Source organism: Perognathus longimembris, chromosome 23 (genome assembly GCF_023159225.1).
Source record: "Perognathus longimembris pacificus isolate PPM17 chromosome 23, ASM2315922v1, whole genome shotgun sequence".
Classification (NCBI taxonomy): Eukaryota; Metazoa; Chordata; class Mammalia; order Rodentia; family Heteromyidae; genus Perognathus; species Perognathus longimembris.
In genome coordinates, this window is record NC_063183.1 from 28,236,476 (window position 1) to 28,252,610 (window position 16,135).

At 42.6% G+C, this 16,135-nt stretch overlaps 1 protein-coding gene across 2 annotated transcripts in view; it reads left to right on the plus strand.

Moving 5' to 3' along the window:
- The window catches only part of Fbn1 (fibrillin 1), a 192,885-nt gene that overhangs the window by 127,923 nt on the left and 48,827 nt on the right, over nt 1-16,135 (plus strand). For both annotated transcript variants that reach the window (XM_048332978.1, XM_048332977.1), the window contains 9 exons: nt 529-654; nt 916-1,041; nt 2,230-2,352; nt 3,607-3,732; nt 4,272-4,397; nt 11,048-11,170; nt 11,302-11,424; nt 12,633-12,758; nt 14,609-14,731. In XM_048332978.1, the coding sequence (XP_048188935.1) occupies nt 529-654; nt 916-1,041; nt 2,230-2,352; nt 3,607-3,732; nt 4,272-4,397; nt 11,048-11,170; nt 11,302-11,424; nt 12,633-12,758; nt 14,609-14,731 (1,122 nt within the window). The remainder of the gene's footprint in view (nt 1-528; nt 655-915; nt 1,042-2,229; nt 2,353-3,606; nt 3,733-4,271; nt 4,398-11,047; nt 11,171-11,301; nt 11,425-12,632; nt 12,759-14,608; nt 14,732-16,135) is intronic.

Below are 16,135 nucleotides of genomic sequence, written 5' to 3' on the forward strand. Positions count from 1 at the left end.
CAGAAAGAGACTGATGTGGGCAATGAACAAGAGAGCTTTGTGCTGTAGGATTGTGGGTGGCCTTGACCATTAGTTGTGAGTCTTTGAGAAGTGAGTTTGACACCTGTTCCATGAAGTGAATTGAGTACGATTTAGGTATGAGCTGTAGTAAGGGGTCCCATTTCAGTCTTCTGGGGAAGCAGGCCAATTCAGGGTAGGAAGAGAAGCCAAGAGCTCACCTGCATTGCAGCCTCTGGTTTTATAGGGAGCTCTAGAGGATGTATTGCACCGGAGAGTTGTCCTCATGTTGAGACAAGGTCAAGGTATTATGCTTCCATGCCAATTCAATCTGTGATTGGCCCTAAGCAGCTACTATCTTGGGAGATGGCTATCATCTCATCTGAATGAGGAATACAACAGTTCTCTAAGAAGAGAGCGAGCCGTTAGCAATGAGGACTCCCAGCACTGGTGGATAGTAAAAGGAATGACTTGCTTAGGTAGAGCAGCCCATCACCAACATCTTCAACTTGACTTACTTCCATTTTGCAGACATTGATGAGTGCCAGAGAGATCCTCTCTTGTGCCGAGGAGGTGCTTGCCTCAACACAGAGGGAAGTTACCGCTGCGAGTGCCCGCCTGGGCATCAGCTGTCCCCAAACATCTCTGCATGTGTTGGTAAGAAGGAAGACTTTTCAGATCCCTTGTTTGAGGTCAGACGGACATCTCTGCCAGAGTCAGAGCTTGTTTGAACCAGAGGAACTGTTTTGGTAGGGTTGGGCTGGGGAGAACCAGGAAGAAGCAGAAGGGGGAAGGAGCAGGTGATGAATACGATCCAAGCACTGTCATATCTGTGGGTGAAAGTAGTGCAATGAGATTCACAACTCATTTGAAAAGAAGCTCATGTTTACATGTTTATTCTTCTTGGTTTCTAAACAGACATCAATGAGTGTGAGCTGAGCGCCAACCTCTGTCCCAATGGTCGCTGTGTGAACCTCATAGGGAAATACCAGTGCTCCTGCAACCCTGGGTATCATTCCACTCCCGATAGGCTCTTCTGTGTGGGTGAGTTCTAATCTTCCCTTTTCTCTTCTAAAACTCCCAAGTAATGCACTCTGACTTCTCTTTTCATTACTACTTTGACTTCATGTGTCTTTCTCCCCCCTTGTAAGTTCTTTTCATAATAGATCACAGTCTTTAGCTCTTACCCAGTTTATCTGGTTGAAAGAACCAGTTGAGTGAAAGGTATGGGCTGTTTTAACTAGAATGAGTTATAATTTGGTGCGTGTTGTTTTGAATGATGAACACCAGTATATACATTGTTTATAGGCATGCATGCTAAGGCAAAGCAGCCAGTGATAAGGAGCCCTGAGATAAACTAAACATAACGAGCGCTGTGGAAAAGACAAGCACAGCGTGAGCTATCTGCCCTTAGGTGGCAGAGATCAGCTAAAAACTTCAAAGGATAACTGTGTGGGAGAAGTCAGTGGAATGTTCATAGCTTGCGTTGAAGTAGAGGATTTTGTGGGAACAAGTACTTTGCTTCCCGATTGGTCCTCTAGGTTTAATTATGCTGTAAAGTGTGGCTCAGAAGTCCCTGTGACTTTCTCGTGTCCTACATCAAGTAGGAATCGTCCAGAGGCTGCCGGGTTTTGCCTGGTTTCAAGTGTACATCCTGTATAGAACTGCCAAATCTCACAAGGTTTCCTCCCAAACTGCAAATCAGCACATGTTCTTCTGAAACAGGACAACTGAGAACTAAAACTCAGGTTCTAAAATAAAATAAAGATTGGAACCTCAGCCAATCAAACTGAAAATTCAAAACCATATCTGAATCGGTGACCGAGAGAATTACCATAATCATAAGCAGAGGACATTATCTCAGTCCATTTGTGGCACAGTGAACAGAGCCTTTTAGGCTGGATAATTTATGATAGATCGAAATTCACTGGACTTAGCATTCTGGAAACTGGGAAGGCCAATATCAAAGTCTTGGTATGAAGTAAAGGGCCTTCTTTCTCTGTCTTCCCGTGGCAGAAACAAGAGAGTGAGAAAGAGCGAAGGGTAAACAGATTTGTCCTTTTGTATTGGCACCAGTACCACTTCTGAGGAAGCCTTTATGGAATAATCATTTTATTAGGTTTCCTACTTCTTAACACTTCTATCATGGTAATTAAAGTCCAGCCTCCATTTTGCAAGAGATACACATGGAGACTGTACCACAAGGTGATGTTGCTTTCATTTTTTTCTTAGACATTGATGAATGTAGCATAATGAATGGTGGCTGTGAAACCTTCTGCACCAACTCTGAAGGCAGCTATGAATGTAGCTGTCAGCCTGGATTTGCACTGATGCCTGACCAGAGATCATGCACGGGTGAGTACATTAAGCCTCTCACTGAAAGCTTTCAAGAGCAGAGTGGTTCAGGGGCTGGGCTTCGGCGTCAGTCTTGGGTTCAAATCCTTGTTATTTTAGATATGTGTCTTCGATCAAGATACTTAATATCAGTTTGGGTTTTCTTTTAAGCTATTAGATAGGGTTCAGATGGTATGGAAGAGCATTATAAAACTCAGCCTAGTGCTGGGCACATAATAAATGGAGTAGAAAATGCATTTTCTCCATTGATCACAGTTTGAGAGAGGTTGACTTGTAGACCTAATTCGGTGCTATTCTGGGTGTGTTCCATGGACTGCAGCTACGGCATTGCCTGAGGTCTTGGCAGAAAGGCAAATTATTTTTTTTTTAATTTAAAATTTTTTCAAAAATGTTATTGTAGGGCTGGGGATATGGCCTAGTGGCAAGAGTGCCTGCCTCTGATACACGAGGCCCTAGGTTCAATTCCCCAGCACCACATATATAGAAAATGGCCAGAAGCGGCGCTGTGGCTCAAGTGGCAGAGTGCTAGCCTTGAGCGGGAAGAAGCCAGGGACAGTGCTCAGGCCCTGAGTCCAAGGCCCAGGACTGGCAAAAAAAAAAAAAAAAAAAAGTTATTGTATAGGTGATGTACAGAGGTTACAGTTCCATAAGCATGGTAACGAGTACATTTCTTTTTGACTAGTGTTATCCCCTTGCTCATTTTTTCCTGTTTCCTCTCCCCCAAAATGCAAATTCTTAAGAAGAGAATTTGTACTTAGGAGCCACAGTTACTTACTTTGACTTAGCAACCTCTCCCTAACAAACTACCCATGTGACTTTGGCTACAAAACAGTAAATGTTAAAAACAAAAGATTTTTAACTCAAAATATATCTAAGGAAATGCTCAAAATTTCAAGCAGGTTTTGCCTTAAAATATCAGTAACTGGAAGCTAATAGACATTAGGCATTTATGGTTTGACAATGAGAAAAATAAGATAATCATTTTGAATGATAAATTCATGTGAGTTAAAATTTCTAGTTAAGGGCTAGACTTTTTGAGGAGCCTGGAGTTGCCCTTAATTAGTGTCTTGTGAATCTTGAAAACAGTTCTTTCTCACCCAGGACAACTGGGTAGGATCACTGTTATAAAGCTTCAGTTGGAGTTGAGAATTCATAATCTTGTGCCAGTCGATTGAGTTTGCTTGACTTGAATTAGCGCATGTTTTCTTCCTGAATGATGGATCCACCTGCGATTGTTGTCTTTGTTCTTTGTAGACATTGATGAGTGTGAAGATAATCCCAATATCTGTGACGGAGGCCAGTGCACAAACATACCTGGAGAGTACCGGTGTTTGTGCTTTGATGGGTTCATGGCGTCTGAAGACATGAAGACTTGTGTAGGTAAGGAAAGGGGACAGAGTTTTCTCACTTGTCTGCTTAGTCACAGCATTATAAAATTACCAAAAGGGCAGTGTGCTTTGTGGCTAAATGGCTCTCATGGGAAAAGAGGGCTCTTGAGAGGCATAGAACTTGTATTTTAAATATCTTGCACTTCTACAGATGAGGCAAAAGCTAGCTTATATGATTTAGCCAGGTTACATGATTCCTCTGCCGTGGGGAAAGTGAGTAGTGAGCCATACTTCATAAATCTGGTGTTCTTCTTTCTCCTGAAAGTAAACATAATATTTCAGAAGTGGCTCAAGTGGTAGAGCGCTAGCCTTGAGCAAAAAGAAGCTCAGGGACAGAGCCTAGGCCTCCTGAGTTCAAGCCCTGGGACCAGCACAAAAAGAGAAAGTTCATGAGAGTGGGTTTGTTTGTTTGTTTTAATCTGAAGGTGTTTTACTTTTTCTGATTTACTTGCCATAGTTACCTTATCTCAGGGAAATAGTGTTCAGTTGTATCAAAGAGTCGGGTGTATGAAGAGCATCTGTGTTTTACAGACGTCAATGAATGTGATCTGAATCCGAATATCTGCCTCAGTGGAACCTGTGAAAACACAAAGGGCTCCTTCATCTGCCACTGCGACATGGGCTATTCGGGCAAGAAAGGAAAGACGGGCTGCACAGGTATGTGGGGTTCTCCCATATTAAACCACTGATGTTAAAAAAGAGGGGCTGCACAGGTATGTGGGGTTCTTTCATACTGAACCATCAGATGTTACATTCAAAGACTATTGACATTTAAATTGTATTATAAAGCATGCGGTGCGGCACTTTTCATAAGCTGGCTCTTGTGCATTTGGCATTTGGCATATTTTATATTCGAATAAAAGTAGAAGTTTTTATACCCTTCATCAGTGAATGAAAACAACAGGCTGAATGAATGAACACTATAAATGACATTTTTTTATGAGGCTAGAACCACATTTTTTTTTTTTTTTTTTTTTTTTTTGGCCAGTCCTGGGCCTTGGACTCAGGGCCTGAGCACTGTCCCTGGCTTCTTCCCGCTCAAGGCTAGCACTCTGCAACCTGAGCCACAGCGCCGCTTCTGGCCGTTTTCTGTATATGTGGTGCTGGGGAATCGAACCTAGGGCCTCGTGTATCCGAGGCAGGCACTCTTGCCACTAGGCTATATCCCCAGCCCTAGAACCACATTTTAATAGTGAAGCAATGAACATGCTAATTATCAGGCATTTGTACCCCTTTCTCAAAACAAGCCTTTGTATATCATACTCTTTGTCAATGTTTTGTTTAAAGTTTTGTAACTGCAATTGCCCTTTAGAGTTAGATATCCTACTGTTTGTATATCAACTAACTCCAGTCTTACCTTTCCTGATGTGTGTATTTGCTTTAACCCACATAGGTATTTATTCATGGGACTTAACAAGTCCTATTAAGTGATCATTGAACCATTTACAAATTTACTTGTCTAATACTAGTAGTACCTGAGGAAAATCTTGCCTAATACTATTCTTTTAAATGCCAAATGGGAAAGGCATGCTGTGACAATGATATTATTTCATTAGTGTCTACTTGGTATTTTCAAACATGAAGGCATGATACTATAAGTACATGGAGTAGCATAATAAAGTTTTACTGACTTATTTTATTGTAACATATTATGCCATAAACATAAAGCATAATTGATTTCATGGTAAGCTTGAATTAGGTGTTTTAATTTTTTAATATAAATAGAAGGCTTTAATTCCAAAAGCCAATTTAAAATTGGCAAGCCATAGTGCCTTATAACAAACATTAAAATATTTGCAGATTGCCAATGTGCTAAATGTTCCAATCCTTCTCTCTCTCTCTCTTTTTTTTTTTCTGGTGCCAGTCCTGGGGTGTAAACTCAGTGCCTAGGTGTTGGACCGTTTTTTGCTCAAGGCTAGTGCTCTACCACTTAAGCCACACCTCCACTTTTGGCATTTTGGGGTAGTTAATTGGAGATAGGAGTCTCACTGGCTTTCCTGCCCAGGCTGGCTTTGAACCTAGATCCTCCTGAGTAGCTAGGATGAGAGGTGTGAGCCAACAGTGCTCGGCTTCTCTTCTCAATTATATCAAGAAAGCACCATAATAAATTCATTACCACTGCAACCTGGTCATCTCCAAGTGTCAAATTCCCAATGCAGAGGATCACGGCAGTCATATCACTACCGGTTCAGAAAGGGCAGATTCTAGCCAAGCCATGGAAAGAGGCATAAAGCTGGAATATTCTTACATTTGCTCTATTATTATTCACAGGAAGCCTGACTAGTAGTCTAGTCTGATAAATGGCATGGTATTTAATCTCTGATTTTCTTCATATGGCTTCTTGGCTACAAATGATTCTGACATACAAGGTTTACTTTTAGCTTCCAGGTTAAATAAATGACATGGGAAGTGTTGGTGATCTGGAAGTAATGGAGAGGAAGTTAGGAAAACCTCTATACTGTGATTCACTTAGTGAAAAGGAATGCCATTATCTGGCTATGCTAAGCTCAATACAGTGAAGCTAGTGAAAGAAGTTAATTTCATGGGCAGTCTTCATTGCCTGTAAGAAAGAGTCTCTAGTACTCCAAATCCCAGCCCACTGGGATATGTACCATGTCTGATTATCTTCAGTCTCTTCACATGATCAAAGCTTAAATTTTCATGCCGTATGTTGGGTAAGTGAAATATAATACATATAACACCACTGCCATTGTGCTGGCCAGTAAATCAGAACAGTTGCTTTCTTATTAAATGATACGTGTAGATACTGTATTTAGAGCCCCATTTAAAGGCATAACATCGAATCTATCAAAAATTCACTTTTTACAAATACATCTTGAGATCAATTTAAAGTAGGAAATTTTCACTCTGTATGCAGGAAGGCTTGTTTTTCTTGTAGTTGGATTTACAGAGACTTTGGTGACAGGTGCTACATGTTAGGTGACATCTGTTTCACAAAATCAGCACCCTTTTAGTAAATCACATGAGCTGAACTGTGAAGAATGGAAGAAATGCCCCATCCTTTTCTGCAGGGCCAGTACCTTTCCCCATTACTTTCATTGCTGCCTAAAGTAGTTTTTTTTCAATTGGATAATACCTAATGAGCACTCTTAGGAGAAGCCTTGACTTTCACGGACCCTTTAGGATCAGTGTAGCAGAGATATAATATTCTCATCTGAGCAATGGGATCCTGAATTTCATTCCTAGTTCTTCCACCCATGGTCATGATCCAGTACCAGGCTGTTCTTGCAGTTAGTTACTTGGTGGTTTCCCTGAGTTGGTGGCACTGTAGGGGCCTGTAGGAAGGGAGTCTGCATTCCAGAGGGAAGAAAGAGAGATGGTCTGGCCACCAAGGGCATCACGCTGGATTGGAAATGACTTTAATAAACAAGAACTGGCAGGAAGTTTGATCCATTTTAAAACAAGTTTTAAAAAAATCCTGCCCTCCCCCCACCCAATTTTCTATGATCCCATGTTATGAGAGTTCTTTCAGCCTGCTTTTGATTTCAGATTGGTGTCACTGGTAATTTAGAGTACCAGCAGGTTCCCTTGGTGACCGGCATGATAAAGACAAGTGTTTATAATGTCCCAGGCAACTAATGTAAATAGAGATATGTATCTTGCCTAATTGGATGAGCAAGCCACACAACAACAACAACAACAAAAAGCAACAAGAATAGACATTGGAACTGTGTTGTGTGGGAAAAACATACAAAATAGAGATAGACACATAGATTTTTTTTGGAAATGAATATTCTGGAAAGGAATTACAAAAACATGTATGCTGTTTCGTAAGGAGGGACTTTGTTTCATGAGAACTAAAAAAAAAGAAAATCCCTCTAGGCAACATGACAGCCTGGTCTAAATATTTCAGCTTCTTGTCATTACTGATTGTTTCCATTTTAACAAATAAACTTTTTTTTTTCTGCCAATCACTTTGGCAGTGTTAAGAATCCACCCACTGCCTTACATTCCCAGCCCACACAGATGCGAAGGGGTTCTTTTTTTTTTTTTCCCTATTTATGCTTTGTCCAAATTGTGGGTATTGCTGGGAGGAATGTTTGATTTAATGGGGAGAGAATGTGCCTTTACTTGAAACCTGGGACATAGCTCATCTGTCCTAGGGCTGGATTTTAATTTTCTTGTGTCCCAGTGCAAACCTTTTGCTCATTGTGATTGTATATAAAAAAAGAAAACCTAAGTGTATGTGTGGGAGAATTCACTGGTGGGTACCATTCAGGGCACATCTTGGCTTTCACAAATCTTTTTTTTTTTTTTTTGAAAGAACCTATCATCCCTCATATGTCCGTTTAGTTAATTAATAAAGCATGGTATTTTTTTCCCCAGTTACAATAGTAGGATTTATGGCAGATCTGTTTCTCAAACTCTCTGGTTCCTTTCACAGGAGAAATGTAGGGGAAATGAGGGAGGAGGAAACAGATTGTACAAGAAATGTACCCACTGCCTTATGTACGAAACTGTAACCCCTCTGCATATCACTTTGACAATAAATAAGTAATTATTCAGAAAAAAAAGAAAGAAATGTTTCTGGAGGGTCCTAGGCCACGGGGGAGAATCGCATCCTTCAACCACTAGCAGCAGTCAGGGAGGATTTGTGTTCGTTTCCTTCCAGCTCCTTATCACCGCTAATTCCCTGCCCCTGGCTGTCAGCCTGTGAAAACTCCATGGGTGTCCAGTCTTGTGTCATATGTTTCATCCAAATTAGGAAACCCAAGTGGCCTTCATGTTTGGCCTTCCCATTCACTGCTGCCCCTCCGTTCCTGATCCCGACGATCCCTGGCTGGCGGGCCGTGTGGACTGGAGATCCCTGTGACTGATGTCCATCCAGACGGCAGGAAAGCCGGTGCTCCGTGCCGGGATGCGGCCTCTCCCTGTGTCGTGGCCATCGGAGGCCAGCGCAGCTTGGGACACAGCCCCTACGTGGGCAGCAGACATGCGTGGGTCACACAATACACACGCGTGGTCTGCTTGGGCCACACCCCACGCCTCTGCCCTTCTGGGGACACACACCCCCCCTACTCAAGACCTCGGAGTCAGTGTGACCAAGGATCTGTGGGGAGAAAGAGGAGGCCGTGTCAGCCTGAAATTTGAATTTCTTTGCTTTTCTTGGCTTATATTTAATCTTAAAAAGGAATTTTCTGTCTGGAGCAGATTCGAAGGGGAAAGAGAACGTTTGTACAGGAAGAGATGTTCTTGGCAAGCACGTGCTGTATTTCCTCACATTATTGAAGAGAGTTTCAGTACAGCACTTGTGTTTGCTTGTGATTCCTTATGACTCAGTTTCCCCTTGTGTTAGCTTTTTATTTTTATTTTATTTCTGCCAGTCCTGGGACTTGGACTCAGGGCCTTAGCACTGACCCTGGCTTCTTTTTTTTTTGCCAGTCCTGGGCCTTGGACTCAGGGCCTGAGCACTGTCCCTGGCTTCTTTTTACTCAAGGCTAGTACTCTGCCACCTGAGCCACAGTGCCACTTCTGGCCGTTTTCCATATATGTGGTGCTGGGGAATCGAACCCAGGGCTTCATATATATGAGGCAAGTGCTCTTGCCACTAGGCCATATTCCCAGCCCCCTGGCTGCTTTTGCTCAAGGCTAGCACTCTACTTCTTGAGCCACAGTGTGTCACTTCTGGCTTTTTCTGTTTATGTGGTGCTGAGGAATCAAACCCGGGGCTTCGTGCATGCTAGGCAAGCGCTCTACCACTAAGCCACCTTCCCAGTCCCTTGTGTAAGCTTTTACAACGAAGCATATTCCTAGGTCCACGTCTGTTATACACATAATTAGTGTCACATAATTGTGTTATTGTCGACATAAGCATCCATACACATGTGCAACAACTTTTTATTCAGAAATATTCTTACACTTTATGTTTTTCTAATTCACTTGTTTCATACTAAGAGTAGAAGATATGAACTGAATTTTGGCTTATGATTTATTCTGTCTTAATATCCCAAGGCTTGTGATATATAGCCTTTTGGAAATACAATTCCATCCTCCTTGAAAGCACTAAAGTTAAAAATACTTTGTTGAATTAGAACTTTATATTGGCATATGATTAATAATGAAAGGAGACCTTCCTTTTAAAAATGTATGGTAATTTTCTCAAACACAGGAGCTAATGGCTCCGCCTGAGTTTTCACACTTAGACAATAACAAAACTGATTAGGAAAACCTATTAAATAAAAGGTAAATTTCAGGAAGCAGGACATTTTTCACTTCATTTGGTATTATTTCTCTGAACACATTTGTATGGTCTTGTTGTGGCTATGGGGAGATGAAACTTCGGAGAATGGAGAGTTAGGAGTAGTAAAGTAGTTGGATGCTAATCTGCTACTCCTTACTCGGTCAGAATCCCTTCTAGAGTCACTTGAGTTTTACAAGAAATATTGAAGAAGGGTTACGCCTCCCCACGGGCTAGCACTCAGCCATGCTAGAGAAAAGATGGTTCACATACTGCTATAAGGAACATTTTCTGCACATGTTTAAATTAGCCTTATCTTAAATAAAGCTTGCATAGAGATAAAGCATAATGAATAATGTTGTAAGTTTAAGAATAAAATGGTTTTTATTTATTTTATTTTATTTTTTGCCAGTCCTGGGGCTTGGACTCAGGGCCTGAGCACTGTCCCTGGCTTCTTTTCGCTCAAGGCTAGCACTCTGCCACTTGAGCCACAGCGCCACTTCTGGCCGTTTTCTGTATATGTGGTGCTGGGGAATTGAACGCAGGGCTTTATGTATACGAGGCAAGCACTCTTGCCACTAGGCCATATCCCCAGCCCGAATAAAATGTTTATTATGTGCAGTATGCATCAAAAGTTTTCTGACATACCACAACGTTACATTCCTTTTTTTAATGTAGTTTGTAACAAAAAACAATGTCCATCATTACTCTGCAGTTGACTTGATAAGAATATTGGCCATACAACATATGCCCATGAGTATTAACTTTACAGTAGACTGTTAGGTAACTCACTTCCTAAGGTTTTTTTTTTTTCTTTTGTTGGTCATGGGGCTTGAATCCTAGCTAGGATTACATTGCTTTGCAGTGACTGGATGCTTCCATTACAATATGGAAAATAATTAGCGCTAACAAGAGCAAATGCTATCAAATTGTTCTTTCTTTGTCAATTGAAACACGAAGCTATTTGGTACATAGGCGAAATATGGATTCGAAACCGTAAACTGTTGCGTGAATGAAGGCAAGTCGATGTTGGAATATTGCTAAGCTATTTAAGAGAACAGACGGGCACCTGTGTGGAGCTTTTCTCACCCACTGATTATTTTTCCAGATATCAATGAATGTGAAATCGGAGCACACAACTGTGGCAGACATGCTGTATGTACCAACACGGCGGGAAGCTTCAAATGTAGCTGTAGTCCGGGGTGGATTGGAGATGGTGTTAAATGCACAGGTGAAGTAGAAATCACTTATCATGACTTACGTACTGCAGAGACAAATTGAACCCGGGTGTAACTCACTTTGATCGCCAGTTCACTTTTTGTTGTTGTTGTTGTTAATAACGATGTCATGTCATCCCTTAAGATCTGGACGAGTGCTCCAATGGAACACACATGTGCAGCCAACATGCAGATTGCAAAAACACCATGGGCTCTTACCGCTGTCTCTGTAAGGAAGGCTACACCGGCGATGGCTTCACGTGCACAGGTAGGCTTCGGCTGGAACGGGGAAGCAAGGTATCCCACACATTTCAAACCAACAGCAGAAAAGGTTACTCGAGACTAGATTCTTAGGAATGAAATGAAAATTGAGAGCCAAGGCCAGCTGCCAGTGGCTCATGCCTGTCATCCTAGCTACTTGGGAGACTGAGATCAGAGGATCATGGTTGGAAGCCAGCCTGGGCAGAAAAGTCCCAGTGAGACTCTTACCTCCAATTAACCACTCAAAACCCAAAAGTGGCGCTGTGGCTCAAAGTGGTAGCGTGCTAGCCTTGAGCAAAAGAGCTCAAGGATAGTGCCCAGGCTCTGAGTTCAAGCCCCGTAACTGACAAAAAGAAAAAAGTAGAGCTAGGTCAACTAGGAAACCCTTAAAAGTTATCTGCTTTTCTTTCTGTCTCCCCAACACACACACACACACACACACACACACACACACACACACACACACTTTATGTATCTATTTCACTGTATATTATGATGTCATTCGTTTCAAACAAATCGTATTTCCTTTTACATCTCTCTTCACTTTTATTTTGTTTTTGCCTACTTCTAACTGCTGACTTGTTCTTCATACCAAACCCAAAGGATACTCTCGTTGTAGAAGGCTAAGTGAGGACAAGGAGTAGATGCTTTGAATCAGGACAAGTAGATGTATTTTTACACAGTATTTATCTTTTTTTTTCTGCTACCCATTATCGTTGTGCTCCTCATTCTACATTGGCTTGTGCAAGAATTCCATAACTGTTTTGTAATGAATGCATTTACTTCCAGTTTCATATAGGAATAAAACTAAATAAATAGTCCAAGAATTAAAGTGAACCACTATGCATAGTTTAGCAAATGTGATTAAGCTGTGGTTGTATAAATGACACGTGTGCGATGAAGAGGTTGAGCAGCTGGGACTGCTATCTCCTCTGTGGTTGCCATTCTCACTCCGAGAATGAAGCATAAACCATGGCATGCTGTTTCCATTCACGAATCCGTGCTCCCCGTGGGTGATCCTTTGGGGAAGGGTTCGCCTAATTTGTTTGGCATATTCGGCACTAGCATCCAAAAGAAAAACACAAGTTGAGTTTAAGTATATTAAATAGAGGGCACGGCGAAATAGCTCCTCTCAGGAAGCTGACAGTTTAGGCCCTGAAGCGTTGGCACGCTCCTCACTGAAATAGAGTGACCTGTGTTTCTGTCTGTCTGTAGACCTTGATGAGTGCTCTGAGAACTTGAATCTCTGCGGCAACGGCCAGTGCCTCAACGCCCCTGGAGGCTACCGCTGCGAGTGCGACATGGGCTTCGTGCCCAGTGCTGACGGGAAAGCCTGTGAAGGTAAGGCCCCGGGCGAGCTCCTGGAAACCTCACAGAGCGAGCTAGCTGAGGCATGGGCGTCTACGTATTCCTGAGCCTTTTCTTCTTTTGGAATGGCATTAGGTTTTGGCTTCACGTCCAAGTTGATCTGGTTGCTTCGATGAGAGCTTAGGTCTCCAACGGAAGCATTTCTCTGTGAAAAACAAAAAAAAAGTGTACTCTTTCTCTGTCGGCTACACCTCCAGCCTTGGCTACATGATCGGATGTAGTAGACTATCTGACATAAGAGGAAAAGGGTCACCAAGTGTGGGCAACTCAATATAGCACTCTTATCCTTATCTGTGAGGAAAAGAACCCGAAACAAAGGTCCCCTGTTGTTTGGATTCTAGAAATAAAGTTTTGAGATCATGACAGAACAGATAAGCTTCTATGTGGAATGATTTACCTATGTGATCTTTATTACGTAGAATCATGTTGTCTAAATATCTAGCATTTATAAACATGGAACACTGTTTTATAAGCCCGTCAGTAGGGAGCCTATTGGAATAATAGCACATGCCAGGGTGTCTGTAAGCTTCAGGTTCTTTCTGTGAAGGGTTAGTCAGACAGAACGAGTCCTGGAGACCTGCTGCCTAAGCCTGGGTCCAATTAGGAAACACAAGATTTTTCTCTTTACCCACCCTCATCAAATTGAAACACATTCCTCTTCATTGGAAATAATTAGTGCCTACAATGAACTAAGATTTCTGTAGAAATAAACAAATGATAGCAATTGACAAGTTTAAACAAAGCCCTGAGTAATGTATTAGCTAATAGTTGTTCCTTGTTAATAAAATACAACCTTGGAATAAATCTTCAGCTATGATACTTGTATGTATACATGTCTGTTATATATATAATACATATTTCTCATTTATCTCATGCCTTTCCCATATATAATTTTCCCAGTTCTTTCTATATAAATACTTTTCTTTGTTCTTGGGCCATTGAGTGCTCTTTATACAGTTTGTATTAAATATGTCGAAGTTGATAGAAAACTCCTGTGAGGCAAGAAACTAGATTATGCAGTTGATCGTGTGCCTAATGCCTTGTTTACTTTTTTTAGTCCAAACATTCAAGGAAAACAGGTACTGTGCCACCTTTGGTAACATAAATAGTCACAGTGAAAGTTTTCCTTGTCTTAGTGCTAGAAAGGAAGGTTTTGTTTATTTGTTTGTTCTTAATATAAATCATCACTGGCAGAGTGGTCATGGCTATTTAAAGCCAGGCTCACGTCTGAACATGTGCCCCTGCGTCAATACTGCAGGCTGAAGGCTGTCGTGCTGCCCCGGGCAGAAGCCTGGGAGAGGCAACCGTGTGTTCTAGATCTCTGTCAAATGCGCACCATTGTCTACCTATCTTTGTGTATGGAGATTTCTGTTATTCACTCGGGGTGGTAGATTATGACACTGACTAACAAAAGCTACCACAAGGAAAAGGTTCTGTAATTCCTAAAAGTTGAACTCACAACAACTGAAATAGAGAATACGTTGAGAAGGACTCCAAAGGAAGTATTCTACTAAGGCCTCTCGGGCTCTTCCTTTAGAAAAGTGATGTGGACCCACTTGAGATACCTCAAGGGAAATAAATAGGTGCTTATTAAATGTTAAGCTGCCTGGCCTCACAGATAGGCTACAGAATCATAGCCTATTACCAGCAAGATTTCCTTGTGCAGAACAAAGGACCTAAAAAGTCCAGAGTAGTGTCTGGCTCGATGTCAGAGAATTTATTCTGGAAATAGCGATAACAATTGCCTACTTATATTGACTGGTTTCTTTAGGAAAAATAAAATGACTTCAACCTCCCCCCCTTTTTCTAATCCCTTCCTCAAGATATCGATGAGTGCTCTCTTCCCAACATCTGCGTCTTTGGGACTTGCCACAACCTCCCGGGCTTGTTCCGCTGCGAGTGCGAGATAGGCTACGAGCTGGACCGGAGCGGCGGGAACTGCACAGGTGAGGGCTGCATTCACTTCAACACTGGCTCCCCGGCGTCCGGGGGACCCCGCGGAACTAAGTCCGGAGGGAAAGAAAAGCAGAGGGAGGCGTTGGGAATCACCCCGCAGCTCCTCAGATGCGGAACCAACTAGATACGAGGGTGCAGAAGAGAAGAGTCAAAGCCAGCTTGAGGGCGTAGGGTTCAGTGTGTTCGAAGTAAGCTTTTCTCTCCGAAGGAATGTCCGAGGAGGGCTCCCCTCTAGGGCTTCGCGGACATTTCCTTTCTTTGTGGGGTACATTTACGGCGTTTCTTTCCAAGCGATGCCCGTGGGTTTTCTCCGTGTGCTTTGCCATTGTAATTTATACTCCACCCATCCCTGCCCATGCTGTCACCCATTCATTCCTTACGGGTGTAGAGCAAGTCGCTCTGCGGGCGGTAAGAAAGAAAGGGTAAGTCGTGACACCCAGCAGATTGCCACTCGGGATCTCTGGCCCCGAGGGAAGAGTTGGATAGCGATGGACATTTCTCACTCCTGATCTGCTCTTCTGGTCAAGGATACAAATGAAACGCGTCCCATGCAGAGGCTTGGACTTGAGGGAAGTTCTTTCACTTTAGCTAAAACTTGAACAAGCCATGACTCAGTGGCTGTCAAAAGCATGACGCCTCCCCCCTCCCCCTCCCCCCCTCCAGTGCTCTAACGCTCTGGGCTGGAAGATTCCTCCCAGGCATTGGTCTTTGCTTGGTGTTTCTAGCAAGCCCTCTGCCACCCAGTGAGGCTTCTAGCATGCCTCTCCCTGGTCCCGGCCCCAAGCCATCATTCTAACCTCATGTCCATCGATCCGGCCCTACGCGTTCAATCTCACATGGGATTTGAGCAAGAGAATCCCGTAGTATGGAAGCCACAGGAAGATCAGCAGTGCCGAGTCCCGAGGACCGAGTCTCCCTTCCCCCACCACCCCCACCCCCTCGCCGGACCCATTTGTCTAGTTTCGAACATTTCCTGAATGTTCAGAACAGACACGAGAATGGTACAGGAGTGGTGGGGAATTTTCAAAAACCCATGTCTTCAATATCTGGATTTCTGCCCATATTTTTTTTTTTAAAATAGAAACTGAGCAAATATTTAGCTCAGCGTGAATGATGAGAGAGATGGGGGGGGATTCTGAAGGTTCATGCTAGGCCTCGTGCATATGTGTTCAGGAGAAATAGCAAAGGTTGACACACACACACACACACACACACACACACACACACACACACACACACCCTGTTTCTCAAATTTTGGTTGACCGAGGTCACAGGAATGTTTTATCTTCAGTTACCTTGACTGGAATATTTTTTCTAGTTCCAAAGTTATATTTTATCCTGATGACACATTTGAATGGTAAATGTGTTCCGGGGAAAGAGATCAAAGAATATGA